This window comes from Halichoeres trimaculatus, unplaced genomic scaffold, assembly GCF_033239565.1.
Source record: "Halichoeres trimaculatus isolate MK-OKI-2021-1 unplaced genomic scaffold, fHalTri1.1 fHalTri1_scaffold_8, whole genome shotgun sequence".
Taxonomy (NCBI): Eukaryota; Metazoa; Chordata; class Actinopteri; order Labriformes; family Labridae; genus Halichoeres; species Halichoeres trimaculatus.
This window is the reverse complement of record NW_027437186.1, coordinates 31,776,513-31,792,010: the sequence shown is the minus strand read 5'-3', so window position 1 is coordinate 31,792,010 and position 15,498 is coordinate 31,776,513. Positions and strand designations below refer to the sequence as shown.

The 15,498-nt window shown below is 39.2% G+C and overlaps 1 protein-coding gene across 2 annotated transcripts in view; it reads right to left on the bottom strand.

The window, feature by feature from the left end:
- Window positions 1-15,498, bottom strand: part of LOC141795606 (poly(ADP-ribose) glycohydrolase-like) — a 29,978-nt gene that overhangs the window by 11,491 nt on the left and 2,989 nt on the right. For both annotated transcript variants that reach the window (XM_074676560.1, XM_074676559.1), the window contains exons 6-12: window positions 15,378-15,458; window positions 14,607-14,681; window positions 7,182-7,274; window positions 5,895-6,049; window positions 1,437-1,516; window positions 1,264-1,324; window positions 405-480 (exon numbers count right to left, since the gene is read on the bottom strand). In XM_074676560.1, coding sequence (XP_074532661.1) covers window positions 405-480; window positions 1,264-1,324; window positions 1,437-1,516; window positions 5,895-6,049; window positions 7,182-7,274; window positions 14,607-14,681; window positions 15,378-15,458 — 621 coding nt within the window. The remainder of the gene's footprint in view (window positions 1-404; window positions 481-1,263; window positions 1,325-1,436; window positions 1,517-5,894; window positions 6,050-7,181; window positions 7,275-14,606; window positions 14,682-15,377; window positions 15,459-15,498) is intronic.

Here is a 15,498-nt window from a genome sequence, read left to right as displayed (position 1 = left end):
CCTTGCCTCTCTGAGCTACTCAAGTGTATACATCAGCTGTCATCCAGAGTAAAATATGCAACCAGACATCCTGGAGCACCAGAGGGAGTGTGAGATGGGGTGAATCAATGCAGGCACAGAACCAATGTCCTCCACAGATATGCACGAAAATTATACAACACGTTTTTATGCAGGTGTTGGAAAACTAGCAAAAGTAGATTGTCGTCGAGTTTCAGAGGATGGAGTGTGTCCAGCCTGACTGAAGCAACAAGTATAACACAGGCAGGCTTTATCAAACCAGACACTTTAACAGTTTTTGGTCCTCCTGTTACAGCAAGTGATTATCTTATGATGATATGGTGCACTGGTAGGAAAAATTATTACTGTGACCACATTTTAAACAAGAAACTCAACTTGGCTCTTACCTGCAACATCCCATATCCATCATCTTCAATTGTCCCCTTGCAGGTGATATGTAGGCGCGTTAGTCGAGTCTGGGAACTTGAGTAAAAAGAGGAGAAAATAAATCATGTTGGCGATTCATCAGAGAGTGATTCTGCTTTAACGAATGTGTCATGACCTGGAATGATGCAGGAATCTGGAAAAGTAGCTTTTCAGTATTTATCCTGAAACTTTTCACAATTGACCTCTATCTCACTTACATTCTGTCTCGCAGGTTTGTTGAGGCTTTGTGAGAAGCAGCATAAATCTTTGGTCTAAGCTTCATCTTTACACTAATGGACCTTCAAATTTTTCTTACGTTTTGATTTTGTGGTGCACTGTTGGTTGTAATCAAAGCTTTTGATCTACTTTCAAGAAAATCTTTAAATGCTCACATTTTGGAGTAGTGCTTATTCAGACACCAATACTTTTATGAATTGTTTTATACAAATGTTGTATGTCATTTTGAAGCAATTTGAAAGATTTTTTAATGTCACTATAATTTTTGCTATACTTTTCCATCCGTACCTGTCCCAACCTCTACTTTCAAAAAACTAATCGAGACCCACCTTTTTAAAAACGCTCTTAATGTTTGACTGCCTCTGAATTTACTTTGTTGTTCTTGCTTCTTCCTGTCTTATTTTCTGTTATTTTATATGCTTTTTTATTATTAACCTGTGGAAAGCGTCTTTGAGTATCTTGAAAAACCCTCTACGAATAAAATGTATTATTTTCCAAACCAACATGGCAGATAAATGCTATGCAATTAAGAAAATATATATTTAAAGGTGACATCTCTGGGTAGACATTAAAGAAAAGCAATAATGAAACAAAGAGAAATACCTTTCCCAGTTTGGGGAATTGTTCAGCACTTGGCGTGTGAAAGTGATGAGACCCTTTGGCCCTTTAAAAAACAAAAAACACATAAAACAAATCATGGTTTAGAAATTTGTAAAAACTAAAAGCACAGCAAGCATTGCGCAAAAAATGTCATGTGGAAGTTTTTGAAAACTTACTTGTTTTTGTAACTCTCCTGAAATAACACAACAGAGTTTTTAATTTCTCAATTTTTCTGTGTGAATTGCCTTCAAATAACCTGAAAAAGAGAAGAAAATAGGACTGTGAGTTCACATGACATCACTCTTCCGGGCAACTTTTTACATTTGAATCTTCATCAGCATATTGCATAAAATACAGTTCTTTTAATATTTAATAAAACAGTTTATTCTCCATCAGAGAACAGGCGGTCATGTTACACTGTGTTATTATCTGTGGCTCAATGAACAACCGTGCTATGACATGTCATAAGGGAGGTCAAGCCTTCACACTGGTATGGTATCTCTTCCATCTACCTCCATCCTTCACACAATAGCACTGCCTGGAGCTGTGTGTCAGTTCTCAGTGGTTGATATAAAAACTAGGGTGGATGGAAGGAGGAGGAGGAGGAGAGAAGAGAAGAGAATGTATTGGATAGGGAGCTTAAATCACCCCATACTGACTTTCTCCCTCCATTAATAGCGATTTCAACTGATGACTAATCACAGCTCAGCATTCATCTCCTCCCCTTGACACTTTTTAGGCAAGAAAAGCTAAGAAATAAATCTAGAAGGAGGAATTTTACAAAAAAATGTGAAATAAGTCCATCAAGAAGGAAAAATAATAACTCACTCAAGAAAAATCTTGCACACCAAAAGCATTTTCCTAAGTAATTTTAATTCCTTACACAAGGCGTTGCTCTAGCTCTGTAAACCCCCCATGCCCAGTGCTTTTAGTCGGTGTCAATTAAGCTTAATGCACCCTGGAGGACAGCCTGGCTATGAAATAACACAGGTGGATTTCCAGTTGTAACAAATCTCACTTTGCTGGGGACAGAAGGAAACTAATTATGAAGGATTTAGCCACAAAATACATTTGAGACATTTCTTTTTTATTGAAAGTCCTATTAATTATTTGGTTTGTATTCACCATAACTCCACTTAATGAATAAAGTGCAGGAGGATACCTTGTTTTTGACAGCTTTACCTCACCAATTAGTGGTTTGTCTTCACAGTGAGGTAGGTCCTGTCATGGTGACTCAGTTTAGGAACAAAAACAGGGATTTTATTTCTCAATAATGAGCTTCTATTGTTAACTAAACTGTTAAACCAGCTTCCTATGTCATTATCTTCTCAAAAAGAAGAAAACACAAGCTGAAGAGATATGTCTGCCTTCTTTCCTCCCCCTCCAATCTATCCATCACTTAGCGGAGGACAAACCTTGACAGTTCTGCCAAAACAGCAATCAGCAGATTGCTTGCTGCTGTGCGTGTCTTAGACAGAGCGCTACAGTAGACGATAAGCAAAGTGCCGGAAACTCCCTCAATTACAAGAGGAGAGGGAGGGACAGTAACGATCCAAGCCCCGTTTCAGACTGCGCCGGTTGTCTTGTCGTGTCTCATCTTCTCAGAAAAACCAAGAGTTTTTTTTTTCCCCTCGTCCTCCTTCCTGTATTTTGCTGCTGGCAGAAATACTGATAGTGAAAGCAGAGCCAGGACTGGCTGCCATGGGTCTGAAAGAGCCAGCCCTGCAACCAGAATCGATGCTTACATTATTACAGAAGCCCCATCACTTAGCCTGTTACTAAGGTTTTGATGTGGAGGCTGATATCGTGCAGCTATTCAGATGACTGATTGTGAGAGAGCGATTAAGATCAAGATAAAATGAGAGCACTAAAATAGGGAAACACGTACCAAACCGCTCATTGATGTGACCGTTTCTGTGATTCATAAAATGATCGACCCCCGAGGGAGAGCAGATGACTCACAGAGATTCCAAGGAATACCAGAGTAACACAGGTTTAAAGCTATTTTTTTTATATGTGACTGTATAAGAGCAGTAGACATACACACACTGTGATGTCACAAAACTGTGGGTCCCTTTTAAAAGCATTTCCAGTGCAGCTGCATTGTTTCTTGAATCAGAAACGACCATACTGGGAGGACAGATGGGACACATGTTGTTAAGTTTCTTTTCTTGATGACAGGCTGTTGTTGCACCTACCTGTCAATCACAGGTGGCCACATTCTACTTTACTGGATCATTATTATATCAAAAGAAATCCTGCTGTTTTGGGGAAGATTTAAAACTTGGGGAAGATTTAAAACTTGTTAAAAATAATTTCTATGAGTTGACGTGATAATCAACTCAGATGAATAATTTTTCTTTCCCCCGGTTTATGACATCTGGTAGGGGTGGGAGAAAAAAATCAAAATACAATTATCAGGATTCTCTTTTGTTTGACAATATCAAAACCGGGATTCTTTGTCAAAAAATTGTTTTTTTTTTTTAATCCAAATTCTTAATTTCTTAATTTACACTTTTCTCCAGCAGAGGGTGAAATGTTTCTCTCTGACTCACGTGATATGCATTTTATGGGAAAATATGGCTCCTGATATAATCTGGAGACATTAGCCTCTTTAACTTTTTCACATGGTCTGATGTTAAAAAGCAAACTAAAAATTGCAAAAAATGTAAATATCAAAGAATCGCAATTTAAATTGAATCGGCACCCCAGAAATTATAATAGAGTAAAAAATAAATAAATAATAATCTTTTTTTTCATATATATACATATTTTACAATCCCTTAAAAAAACATACACAAGAACCTCAGCTGTCAATCATAGTTAAATGTGGGGTGAAAGCTTGTTTTTAACCTCTTCTAACTAATGAAAACAAAACTTTTTAGAAAAAAGAGCACTTGGATACAAGGTACCCACACGATATCTTCAAATAACATAAAAATCAGACGTGAGAAACATTTGTGTGAGGTGCATTAATCTTTTAAAGTTTGACCACAGCTCATCTGGAATGACTGGGGAGACTGAGTTTTTGACCTATACTGCAGCCAGCCACCAGGGGGAGCAGTTTTTGTTGAGACCTCACTTTGAGCTGAGCAAGACGATGTCCATTTTTTTCCATTTTTTTTTTTTAACAGTCTATGGTCCCAGCCCTAACATTTGGGCCTTTAAAAAAAAAAAAAAAAAAAAAAAAACAGGTTCAAAGCTCAACAACATTTCTATTTCTAAGACTATAGCTATGCAGTCTTGGTATCTCCAGTTTATGGTGTGGGCAGTATTCTCCAAGTTCCACCAAACCTGTCTTCTATGTGTCAAGGAAAAACACATAAAGTTGTTACACAAACAATAAATGAGAGGGCGGTGCCTCAAACAACAGAGGAAAAACAGAGTTGAGATGATACCTTGAGTATGTCCAGTGTGTGGAGAGCTGCCTTAGGCCACAAATGTGATAACAGAGCTAGCTCTTATATAAATCATCTTGATTCCATTACCCAACCCAGCTTATCCAAACAGCACATCTCAACTTTGTAACAAGCTTGTCAGCTGTTATAAAAATAAATAAAATATGTTGAATGTCTGTTAGATTGAGTGAGACATCTGCTGATGGTCATAAAATTTCATAAGCAGAAAAAAGACAAGATGGGATCAATGGTTACTTTTTCCTTCAGTGTGGAATAAGCTGACCTTTAGAGACCACTGAAGAAGTAAGTTCTGCAAAGATGTATGAGAGCAACAAACTTAGACCTAACAGCGTTCATGCATCACAAAAATTCTGACACCTCAAGATTGTGAGAAGCCGCCACGACAGGAAGACAGGTGTGCTGTTTAACAAAATCTATCAGTCAATTTGTTTCAATTAGCCATCCTGAGCTTCCTTAACAGACCACTACTTCTGAGTAGGTAGAAACAGAGAACATCAATTTAAGACTCCCACTCTGAAGCTCCCTCCCACACAGGAAGACACGACAAAAAACATGGAGCTTGATGAGATATCCAGCTCACAGTCCCACCCCCTGGTCTGCAAGGTGACAGCACACAATGTGGTCCCAGAACTACCCGTAAATAACAAATAAATATGCTCTCTGGTAATAAAAGACATGACATGCTGAAAGCAAGAGCTGTTTAACAGCCGGATTTATCAGCAGGTTCACCAAGCTGTGAGCCAAACGTGAAATTTTAGTGTTGCTGCGTGTAAACATGCTCAACATACAATAAATAAGGACAAAAGAAAAGTAACAGGACTCAGGTAAGTGGGGTTTTCAAGGCAGTAGTGCCCCCTTATGGAAATCAGTTTAGCTTCCTGATGATTAACACAGAAGCATTCAATATTTTCAAGAGTTTTTTGACATTTTTCTGGAAATAAACGTGTCTAATTTCTTGGTAGAGATCCTGACTGTTTTTATACCAATAAATCTGTGACATGCTTTATCCTTTCCTATCTTTAAGAGCAGATAAAAAGCAAAATGATGCTCCCAGCAAGCAGAAACAAAACTCAAGATCTAAATTTACATCTAAGACTCTTTCCTGGAAAGGTCACAACTCACAAAAGAAGTCTTCTGCTCTGTAGATTACCCCTGAGAGTTACTGACCATTGTTTTGAGTCTCACCGTTATCTGAGTGAGATTCGGTGCCTTTACCTGTTGAAGTTGATCTCAGGGTAATTGCAGTACTCTGACTTTCGGGAGTTGCGTCGGGGGAAAGTGCAGAAGAAGGCATTGGCCAGAAGACAGGCTATTTGCTCCTGAGACAGAGTCAGGGAGTAGTTGATCCTTGACTTCAGCAGGGGGATTGGCTACAGAGAGAAAAATTCAAACAGAGACAAATCAGCAGAGAGAAATGAGAATGGGAAACGTGGGGGACAAAGAGACGCAGAAGAAACACACAAGAGTGTGTTGGTGCTGTGTTGTACATCTGAGGGCAAATAAGGGGAGATAATTAGTTTAGCAATCTAGCGAGCAGAGGAGACAAGGAGGGTTCCATTAGGAAAATGGGTGGTAGTAATTAAGGTCCTGGTTTTCTTGCTCTCCCCTAGGTTTGCTCACTTACACACACACACTCACACACTTACACGGAGGGACTATCCATCTTCACTGATTAGGGCTAAAGAGCCTCCCAAGGCTGCCCTGTTAGCAGATCAATACCAGCACTAATAACACACACGTAAACATCAGCCTTGACGCTTAATACTGCAAAACAGGGCTGTGAGTCAGAAAGCTTCATTATCCAGGTGCGAAAAAATGATGGTGGGGTGAAATGTGGAGCAGAAATCCCCTCCTTTAGTTCACCCTGAGCATGCTTGACTGTCAGCCCCTGGTTTCTGTCTCCTGTAACAACTTGAGGGATTTTCCCATCCTGCCTAGAGAGGTAGCTGAAATATCAAATTAAACTGCGGACTCTGAAAAAGGTAAGTGAATTGCAGAGGTACAAATCTTGGGATTCTTGCATTGATTTAATTGACGTCAGAGAACTTAAATGAAGACAAATGGGGCTGACATTTAAAGTATATGTGACATGGATTAGCTCCATTTGCTGGGAATACAAGAGGCCTCAGCAATGTAATGGAGGGTTTATCGGTCCCTGTTTCTGGTATTTTAAAGTATATTATAAGAGGATTGGTTGGTTTAATTCCTAAGAAAAAGAATTTTTAATTCCATAAGCACAGCTCATCAAAAGGATGACTGACAAAACATAAGATACACCGCTCCTCTCTTGGCTCTTTTCTAATGAAGCACTTCCTGAAATGGACCAAAAGAGCAAATTCATTATCTAGCAGAGCTCATCTTGTAAAACACTCATCGTCTCACCCTGATCTCTCAACTACTGACTGCACGTAAGTACTTCAACATAATACTTGAAAACCGCTGACCTCCTCTTCTTTAGACCCACAAATCCATCTACACATACACTCTGAGCATTTTACTCACCGTGGTGCAGAGGCGAGGAGCGCTGAGTGCCAGTTCAACCATTCCAGGTAGAACAACCTCCAACAGGTGTCGTACCTCACAAAGCTCAAGACACTAGAGTGAAGGAGAAGGGGAGAAAAGAGACACGGGAAAAATTATTATTCTATTACAGAGGTTCTCAAATTTTTTAGACCATGGACCCCTTTCAAGTTAGACATTTCTCGAAGGACCCCCTCGTTATCATAACAATGACTAGCTTGATATTAATATTTTGTAATAATGTTCTATGTCATTTTTTGCAACAATGGAATTAGGCTACTTTGATACTTTCCAAGCAATTCATTTTGTAAACTTTGAGTAAAGGGTACCTAGGAGGCAGTCACCCCTCTCATGGCCCAGTTGTTGAAAAACACCCGCTGAAGTGAGCCAAAACGTGTGTGAAAGTGCCCTCCTAGTTGGCAAAACACACTTAACTGCTCTCTTGGGTGGCAAAAACGTGTGCTACATGTGCCTTTTTTGTTTTTGCCCCATGCCCTTTGAAAATCTGTGCACGCCACTGCATCAAGATATATTTTGTTTTGAGTTTGTTTTTTGTTTTTCTTTTGTTGGGCATTATGAAGTGATAAACATGTCAGGATCATATGAGAATTAATCTTGTGGCACAAAGCTAAAGTGGGCAGGGTCATTTAAAAAAAATAGCTAATTATTGGTGCAAGAGATCCCAGTTGGTTAATATGCTTTTTCAATGATATAGCACACTTTTAAAAGCATTTCTGAAAGTATCCATGGACCGACTAGCTATGGTTCTCGGGACCCCACTTTGAGGAACACTGCTCTATGAGCCTCCATTAAGGAGCACACTTCATCTGTCACTTTGCTTGCTGGTGAGTTTATTGCAACCAGAAACCGAATTACTGGTTGGGAACACCACTACCACGTGTACCTCCCAGTATCAGGGCCGCAAAGAGAATCAACAAAAACAGATGAATAATGAACAAGAATGAAGTCCCAATGTTAGCAGATTAAAGTTGCAACTTAATGACAAAGGAGTCGGCTGTGGTCAATTTATACGTCAAATAACAAACGGGGAGATATCAGACGAGCAGTTAGCTGCCTAAAATAAACTCAACAGCATAGGCTGCTGATCATCCTCATCTTTTGAGTAGAGTTAGGCCTGGGACGATAGTCACTAAATCAATTAATTGTGCGATGAAATTAACTTTGTTTGTTTGTTTTCCTCGTCTCTTGCCCCCAACCTACTGGATGTCAAGAGGTTCCACCCTGTGCATCGCTCTCATCACCTGGGCACGTTTGTCCCATAGAGGAATGAAGAGAGTGAAACCTATTGTCAGTCATCCAAAATCTTTGTCTCTGGGAGGGGGCGGGGCTGCTAGCATGGGGCCCAGCAAGTGAGCCTCATGAGCTCGTCAGGGGCAACGCAGGTTAACGTAGAAATTAGGAGGGAAAAAGATGAATGTAAAGCAAAACGCAACAGCACCATTGAAGAAATATTTCAGCTTCAAACCAAATGAGCAACGTAAAATGTCTTCGAACTCTAAACAGTCCAGTTGCCTTGGTTTGGAGCGTTCATAATTATAACCTGGATGAGTGAGAATTAATATAGACACAGAAAGTGTTGTTTGCAACATCATAAAAGATATGCTGCACTTTAACAGTTTTTTATTCAAGTGCAATTTTTGACTGAGAGTTCATTTTATTTTATTATTTTTTGTCTGTTTTATTTGGATATTTTAAAAAATATTAAATCTTAATCTTAAATTACTATAGTAAAAAATACTCACAAGAAATTGAGGTTTATTGCATTTAAAGGGGTGTTTTGCATTATTCTAATATATTATAATATATTAGTGGTTTATTTGGTTTCAGAATAATATTGTCAATAATATCATTTATCATCAATAATTGTGGGACAATTTATTGTTTAGCTAAGTTTGTTAGTGGCCAATTAGAGTCAGTTCCTTGCACAACTGATTCAGTATCCTGATTCTTAAACGATGTGGTGCTGATGTGCTCAAAAATAGAGTCTTTGGTTATTTATGAAACCCTTTACTAAAGTTAAAGACAAACGGACAGAAAAGCCTAGAAAGCTTTGAGGAGCAGCCGATGACTGGATGAAAATGTTTTGATGGTTTAATAACAGGAAGCCTGAGGTCACGACCCCACACGAGTAGCTAATATCTAAGGGAGGATGCTCTACCTCTCAATTCCAACAAGAAGCGTCAGTATCAGCTGAAGTTGATTGTTGTTTTTTTTAGTATGGGCTCCCACTCCTCAGGTATCAATAATCCCAACACTTCTGAAGTAACAGAAGAAATAGAAGCTTAGCAGAGCTTCTCACTACACAGAGGCTGTTTCAGAAGAATTTACCATCAATCTGTGAGTGAGCCTGACACGACCCAGGCATCCATACTTCAGCCTGTAGCTTACCTCAGCATCCATCTGCAATTCCCTCCAAAATAAACACCCAGTTATTCCATCATAGACGCAGATTTACAACGCAATCACTTATGAGTGTATTGGCTTCGAATGTCACTGCCATCAATCACTCGCCTTACTCTATCAAGGTAAGCAGAGGAGCTTGTGCTGATTAAATGGACCTTCTGGAGCAAATGCAAATGACCAATGGAGGAGAGAGTGGCAGGGTGATTTCCAGCAGGAAGTCTTTGGTGGGTGATTTGGCCGAGGAGGGCGTTTATATCCTGCAGAGCAGGTCTGACTAAATGCTGTCAGAAGTAATGAGCTGGCAGACATCATAAAGCGCTCCTGTGGGACTAATAGATGGTGGTTGGTGATGCGGCAGGATGAGGGCAGAAAGATGATCCTTCAGCTTTTTCCACAGCTACAGCAGCTGGCCACAACTGTTACAAACCCACAGTTAACTACACCTTTCACATAAATACTGATGACAGAGGGCGCTTCATAAGGACTAAGTGGATTTAATGCCACACAGGCTAATGATCGATTAGACTCTGACTTTCCATCCATTCTAGTCTCTACAAGTTATTTTCACTTTCTGGCAGCTGAAGACGGACACATCTTGATTTCATGTTTTTGTCTTGAGTGAAGTTGTTTATTTTTTTAACTGACACAGGAATATTTTTTTAAAGTAAAAAATGTTTTTTAAAGAAATGTTTCTACTCTTGCATTTATTCACTGCCTAGCCACAAAAAAAGTTGCCACTCAAAAAGGTCACACACTCTAATATTTTGTTGGACTGCTTTCAGCTTTAATTACCACATGCATTCGCTTTGGCATTGTTTCAATAAGCTTCTGCAATGTCACAAGATTTATTTCCATCCAGTGTTGCATTAATTTTTCACCAAGATCTTCATTGATGATGGCAGAGTCTGAGCGCTGCGCATATCCTTCTCCAGCACATCCCAAAGAGTCCCAATGGGGTTAAGGTCTGGACTATGTGGTGGCCAATCCATGTGTGAAAATTATGTCTCATGCTCCCTGAACCACTCCTTCACAATTTGAGCCCGATGAATCCTGGCACTGTCAATCTGGAATATAGCCATGCCATCAGGGAAGAAAAAATAATTGTTGGATTAACCTGATCATTCAGTATATACAGGTAGTCAGCTGACCTCATTCTTTGAGCAGCAGCAGGTTTGGATAGTAGGCGCTAGGCATGATGGGTGATCACTTCATCAGCCTCTCTTCTTACCCTGATGGCCCATCACTCTGGAACAGGGTCAATCTGGACTCATCAGACCACATGACCTTCTTCCATCACTCCAGAGTCCAATCTTTATGCTTCCTAGCAAATTAACACCCTTTTTTTTCAAGTAAGCCTCACTGATTGCTGACTGACAGTGGTCAGACTACCATCATCAATGTAAGATCTTGGTGAAGAATTAATGCAGCGCTGGATGGAAATAAATCTTGTGACATTGCAGAAGCTTATCGAAACAATGCCAAAGCAAATGCATGATGTAATCAAAGCTAAAGGCGGGCAGTTTTTGTGTTGAATCTGGTGAACCTAATTGGATCAGAATTCATAGTTCTTTCCAAATCAATGAAAGCTCCAGTTGGGCACCAGTTTGGCTCAGTTGGTAGAGGAGCCCCTCCCAACATTCAGAAGCTACTGTCCTCAGTGCACAGGTGGTAAGATTGATTTGTTGTCCCAGCATTATTTGGTGCATATCACTCCTCTTTCTGCCTGCCTCTCTCCAACTGTTGCATCAAAATCAAGTATCAAAACAAACTTTAAAAAAATAAATAATAGCTCCAATGAGAAACTTTCAGACAATACTAGCTTGCAGAAAAAGCAGGAGTCCTATGTTTTCTGACAGAAGAGAAACAATCCTATCCCTCTTATCTTCAAAATGCAATAACTGGCTCAAAAAAAAAAATGGTGAGAAAAAGAATAGAAAAAGATTTTTTATTTCTGTAGGGTGCGGCCCAACCCCTACTTCATGGGAAAGAAGATGAGCTGTTTTAATTTTAAAATTTACAATTCTAAAATGCATGTATATGTCACTCATACAGATGCAAAAATGGCAATTGTCCTCACAAATTTCAATAAAAGCTTAAAAAAAACCAACGGGGGAGATTAAGAAAAGGAAATGAGTGACTAAGCCCAAACTGCGAGAGACAGGGCATCTTGTTTCCCTGCTGCTAAATCTACTATTGGACCATCAGCTGTGTTTACTCCTGGACTGCTTTCCTGCTCGGCCCTCACACATTCATCAGAAGGTGACACTGTGACAGTTTCATTTAGCAGGGGAGAAGACAATTTACAGACATGCCCTAATTTGGATAACTCTCTTTTCCCCTCCTGTGGCTATTACACGCCGCACAGAGTGTCAATCACCGGCCCAGGGGCAGCGTACCTCTTGACAATTACCACGGCGCTGCACAAACGCTGCTCCAGATTTAATTAGGAGTTTTTGGCTAAGGAGCGCTGCGGTTAAAACTCAAACTTGCTTCAAACTAAAGCAAAAGAGGAGCATTGATTAAATCAAAAGGTACAAGCAGAAGAAACGATTTTATGACTTGAATATAGGCTCAAAGAATGTCCTGACAGCTCTGACTATATGGTTGATGAGTCTCTTAAGATGGTGCGTGTCTGCCGTGCAGTCGCAGCTGTTAATCATTCCTGCTCTGTATGTTAGTGTGAATTTCTGAAATTTCATCCAGCATCAACTCATAGAAACATAATAAACATAAATGACCTCAAGCAACCACAGCTGAGGTTATTTTTATCTCTAAAAGTGTTAAAATCCTACATCACTTTTTCAGATACTTGTTTAACATTTTCCAAACCGTGACTTTCCTTTTTCTCCAGACCCGGCCTGACATCGCTCCATTCCTCAGCAGGAAAGAGTGAGTGTCTGGCTGGCTTCACTTAGCATCCATTGCAGATTTAATGGGAGCTTTTAATTAAATTGGATAAAGCTATAAAAGTCTCAGGCAGCTATTGATCTACTGAGCTTTCTACTTTACTCTGCAAAATTATTTTAGTGACGGAGAAAAAGAGGACGTTTCGGAGTGGTCTGGATTTAGCAGAGTAATCAATGACGAGAATGAACAAACATCAGTCTGAAAAGTCAATTGTAACAAATGTAAAATGTTTGTTACTTAAATGTAAAAGCTCCATTAAGTTAATTATCTTATTCATAATGCCCTCCACTAAGACATGCAAATGGGAAAGGATTTCATAATAAGCTTAGTTTTCTAAATAAAGCTGGAATTGCTTTTCTGCTAAATGGCTGGAAAGTAGTATCTTCATGTTTCGACTCATCTGTGAGTGCATACGACAGAGGAAACCTGTAAGGCTGAAGACTGGGAAAAGATGCAAAGAGATATTCTCAAGTTTACATCTTGCCACCAAACTTAATTCACTGTTAGGATTAGGAGTGCATCCATCTTAATTTTCTGGCCGATTACAGATCTTTAAAAAGCCTGACCTGCCGATACCAATCTTTATTTTGTATAACTGACAGCGTATACCTTCAATGTTTCAATCTTATTTTATTGAAAATCATTGAACAATACCTGTGAAACAATACAATCTTTGTCTCTGAGCAAAAAGCAACAATGGCTTCCTGTCAGACCTTTGGGGGGTTATATGTAAGGATGGGCCGATCACCGATCCCCCAAAATTAGGGAAATCGGCTCCGTTCTATCGGTTCATGTCTCGTTAAGATTATTTATAATATAAATTTGAAATATCTGTCATTGCTGCTTCTGTTTCGATCAATACAAGTATATCTTGGAGCGATGGTCTGCTGAGTAGCGCATGATATCACAGGTTGCAGCTCTTCTCCTTCTGGGAAAACCAGCGTATGACCTCAATCATAAATTCTGGAGATGGAGGAAACCTTTACCCTGTTTCCTTTAGCGAGTTTGAGCATTTCCTCGAGAAACGGTTGTCTCATCATGATCACTGAGTACCTGTCAGTGCTTTTTATTTATTCTTTATCATATCACAATGTCCATGAACTCTAGCTTTGTTCACATGCATGAATGTAAACTTGTGTATACAGGAATACTTATTTGTAAGTTTTGAATAAGTAGTATCTTTTGCAGCTTCTGCTTTTAGTTAGGGGCAAAGTTTTTAATTCAAATTATTTTAATTTGACATCAGAATGGTTCTCTTTATAATAGATTTCATTTTCAAAGTAAAAAAAATCTATAAATAAAATAGTTTACTATCTATACAAGCATCTGCACACTTGCTCCAGAGTTGACTGCTAACCATGCGAACAACAAGATTTAAGAAAGGAATCGCTGCAATAAAAAACAGGTAAAGATTAACACCACGTGGGAAGATGAAGTTTCTCTCCGAGGTCTTTAATTCTCTGTAATTAAAGACCTTAACTGTCTGAGCTGAGGATAAGAATTGTTAGCAGTAAACGAGAAGGAAGACAGAGGAAAAAAAGGAAACACATTCCCCTGGTTCACCTGCAGCAGCTGCTGCCGCCATGCTTGCTGCTCATCTGTCCTAACTGTATGATGCCTGTTTAGTCCTGAGGGACTCCCAGGTACTGGGAGGGGACCACACACACTGACGGACTGGCAGCCAAACAGAGAAAAGCAGTCTCCCTTTGCAATAACAACTCATGTTGAATAACAGCTTTAGCTTCATTCTTCACTGCGGTGAGTTTCAAAAACATCATTAATCGTGGCGAGTTTCACAAACACTGCTGCTGTTTACCTGGAAGTTCACAGAGGCTGTCAGAGGTGTGAAACAAACCACTGCTTCTTTGACACTGATGAGCTGTTTACTCACTAGTCAGTTCTTCTTAATTACAGATAGCCAGTTAATGAGCAAAACAAAACATTAGTCTGTGTTTCTTAGTATTAATCTGTGTACAGGCCATTACAGTAGACCAGGGGTTTAAGGGAAGCGGTGCAAATGTCCCTTCAATATTGTATATATAAAAGTGTCAACAGTTGGTGTTTTTGGGAACTTACGTCTGTGCACAGGAGGTTCAGGGCAGTGAAGTCCCATTTCTTTGCATGCGCTGTGTTGTATCGCAGTATTGCATCCTGAAAAGAGAATAATAAGTCATTTACAGATAATAATTTATCCTGACAGACTCATAAAGTTTAATTGTGGTGGTTTAAAAGCAGATTCAATACACAAATGTTTAAAATCACAGACCACAAGCATCTCTCTAATACAAGACCTGGCTTGATTAAAATTGTTGCCAACTCTGCCATCTTGTGGTCTTAAATGGAACATGTTTTGTATATTTGAAAATATTCTGTAGGAACATGGGAGCAGACTTTCTCCTATAACAAAGCCACGCTGGTAAAGTGATTTCAATATAGTGCAGGTAACTTGTAGTATTTTTAACCCTGGTTTCATCAGTCTCACACCGTAGTGAAAACTGAGAGAAAAAAAACTCTTCAATAATGATACAACTAAACTCAAAGAATTTTCCCTCCAACTTCTCTATTTAAGAGCATTGATTTAGAGAATTTTGTGTGCAACTTAAAAAAGAGCACAAAAAAAGAAAAGATGGGAACAGATGTTTGAACTTTGAAAAATAACCAGACTAAACTGTGGCATTAATTAAGTTGTTTATTTCTTTGTAGTTTTCTGTCTGTTAACCAGATGAAATTTTAAACCAAGAACCCAGGCTAATTTATATGAAACCTGTTTTTAATGCTGAGTATTTCTTATTAAATCTTATCTTATTAAAATCTTAGCGTTAACCTAATTCAGACTTCCTGTCTTACCCTCACATCCAGAGAACTCTTGAACCATCCTCGCAGGGCAGTGTGGATCAGCTCCCATCGACTTTGGACACTACTTCCATCCTGCAAGACATCAAATATGAAACATTATGTGGTATTGCTT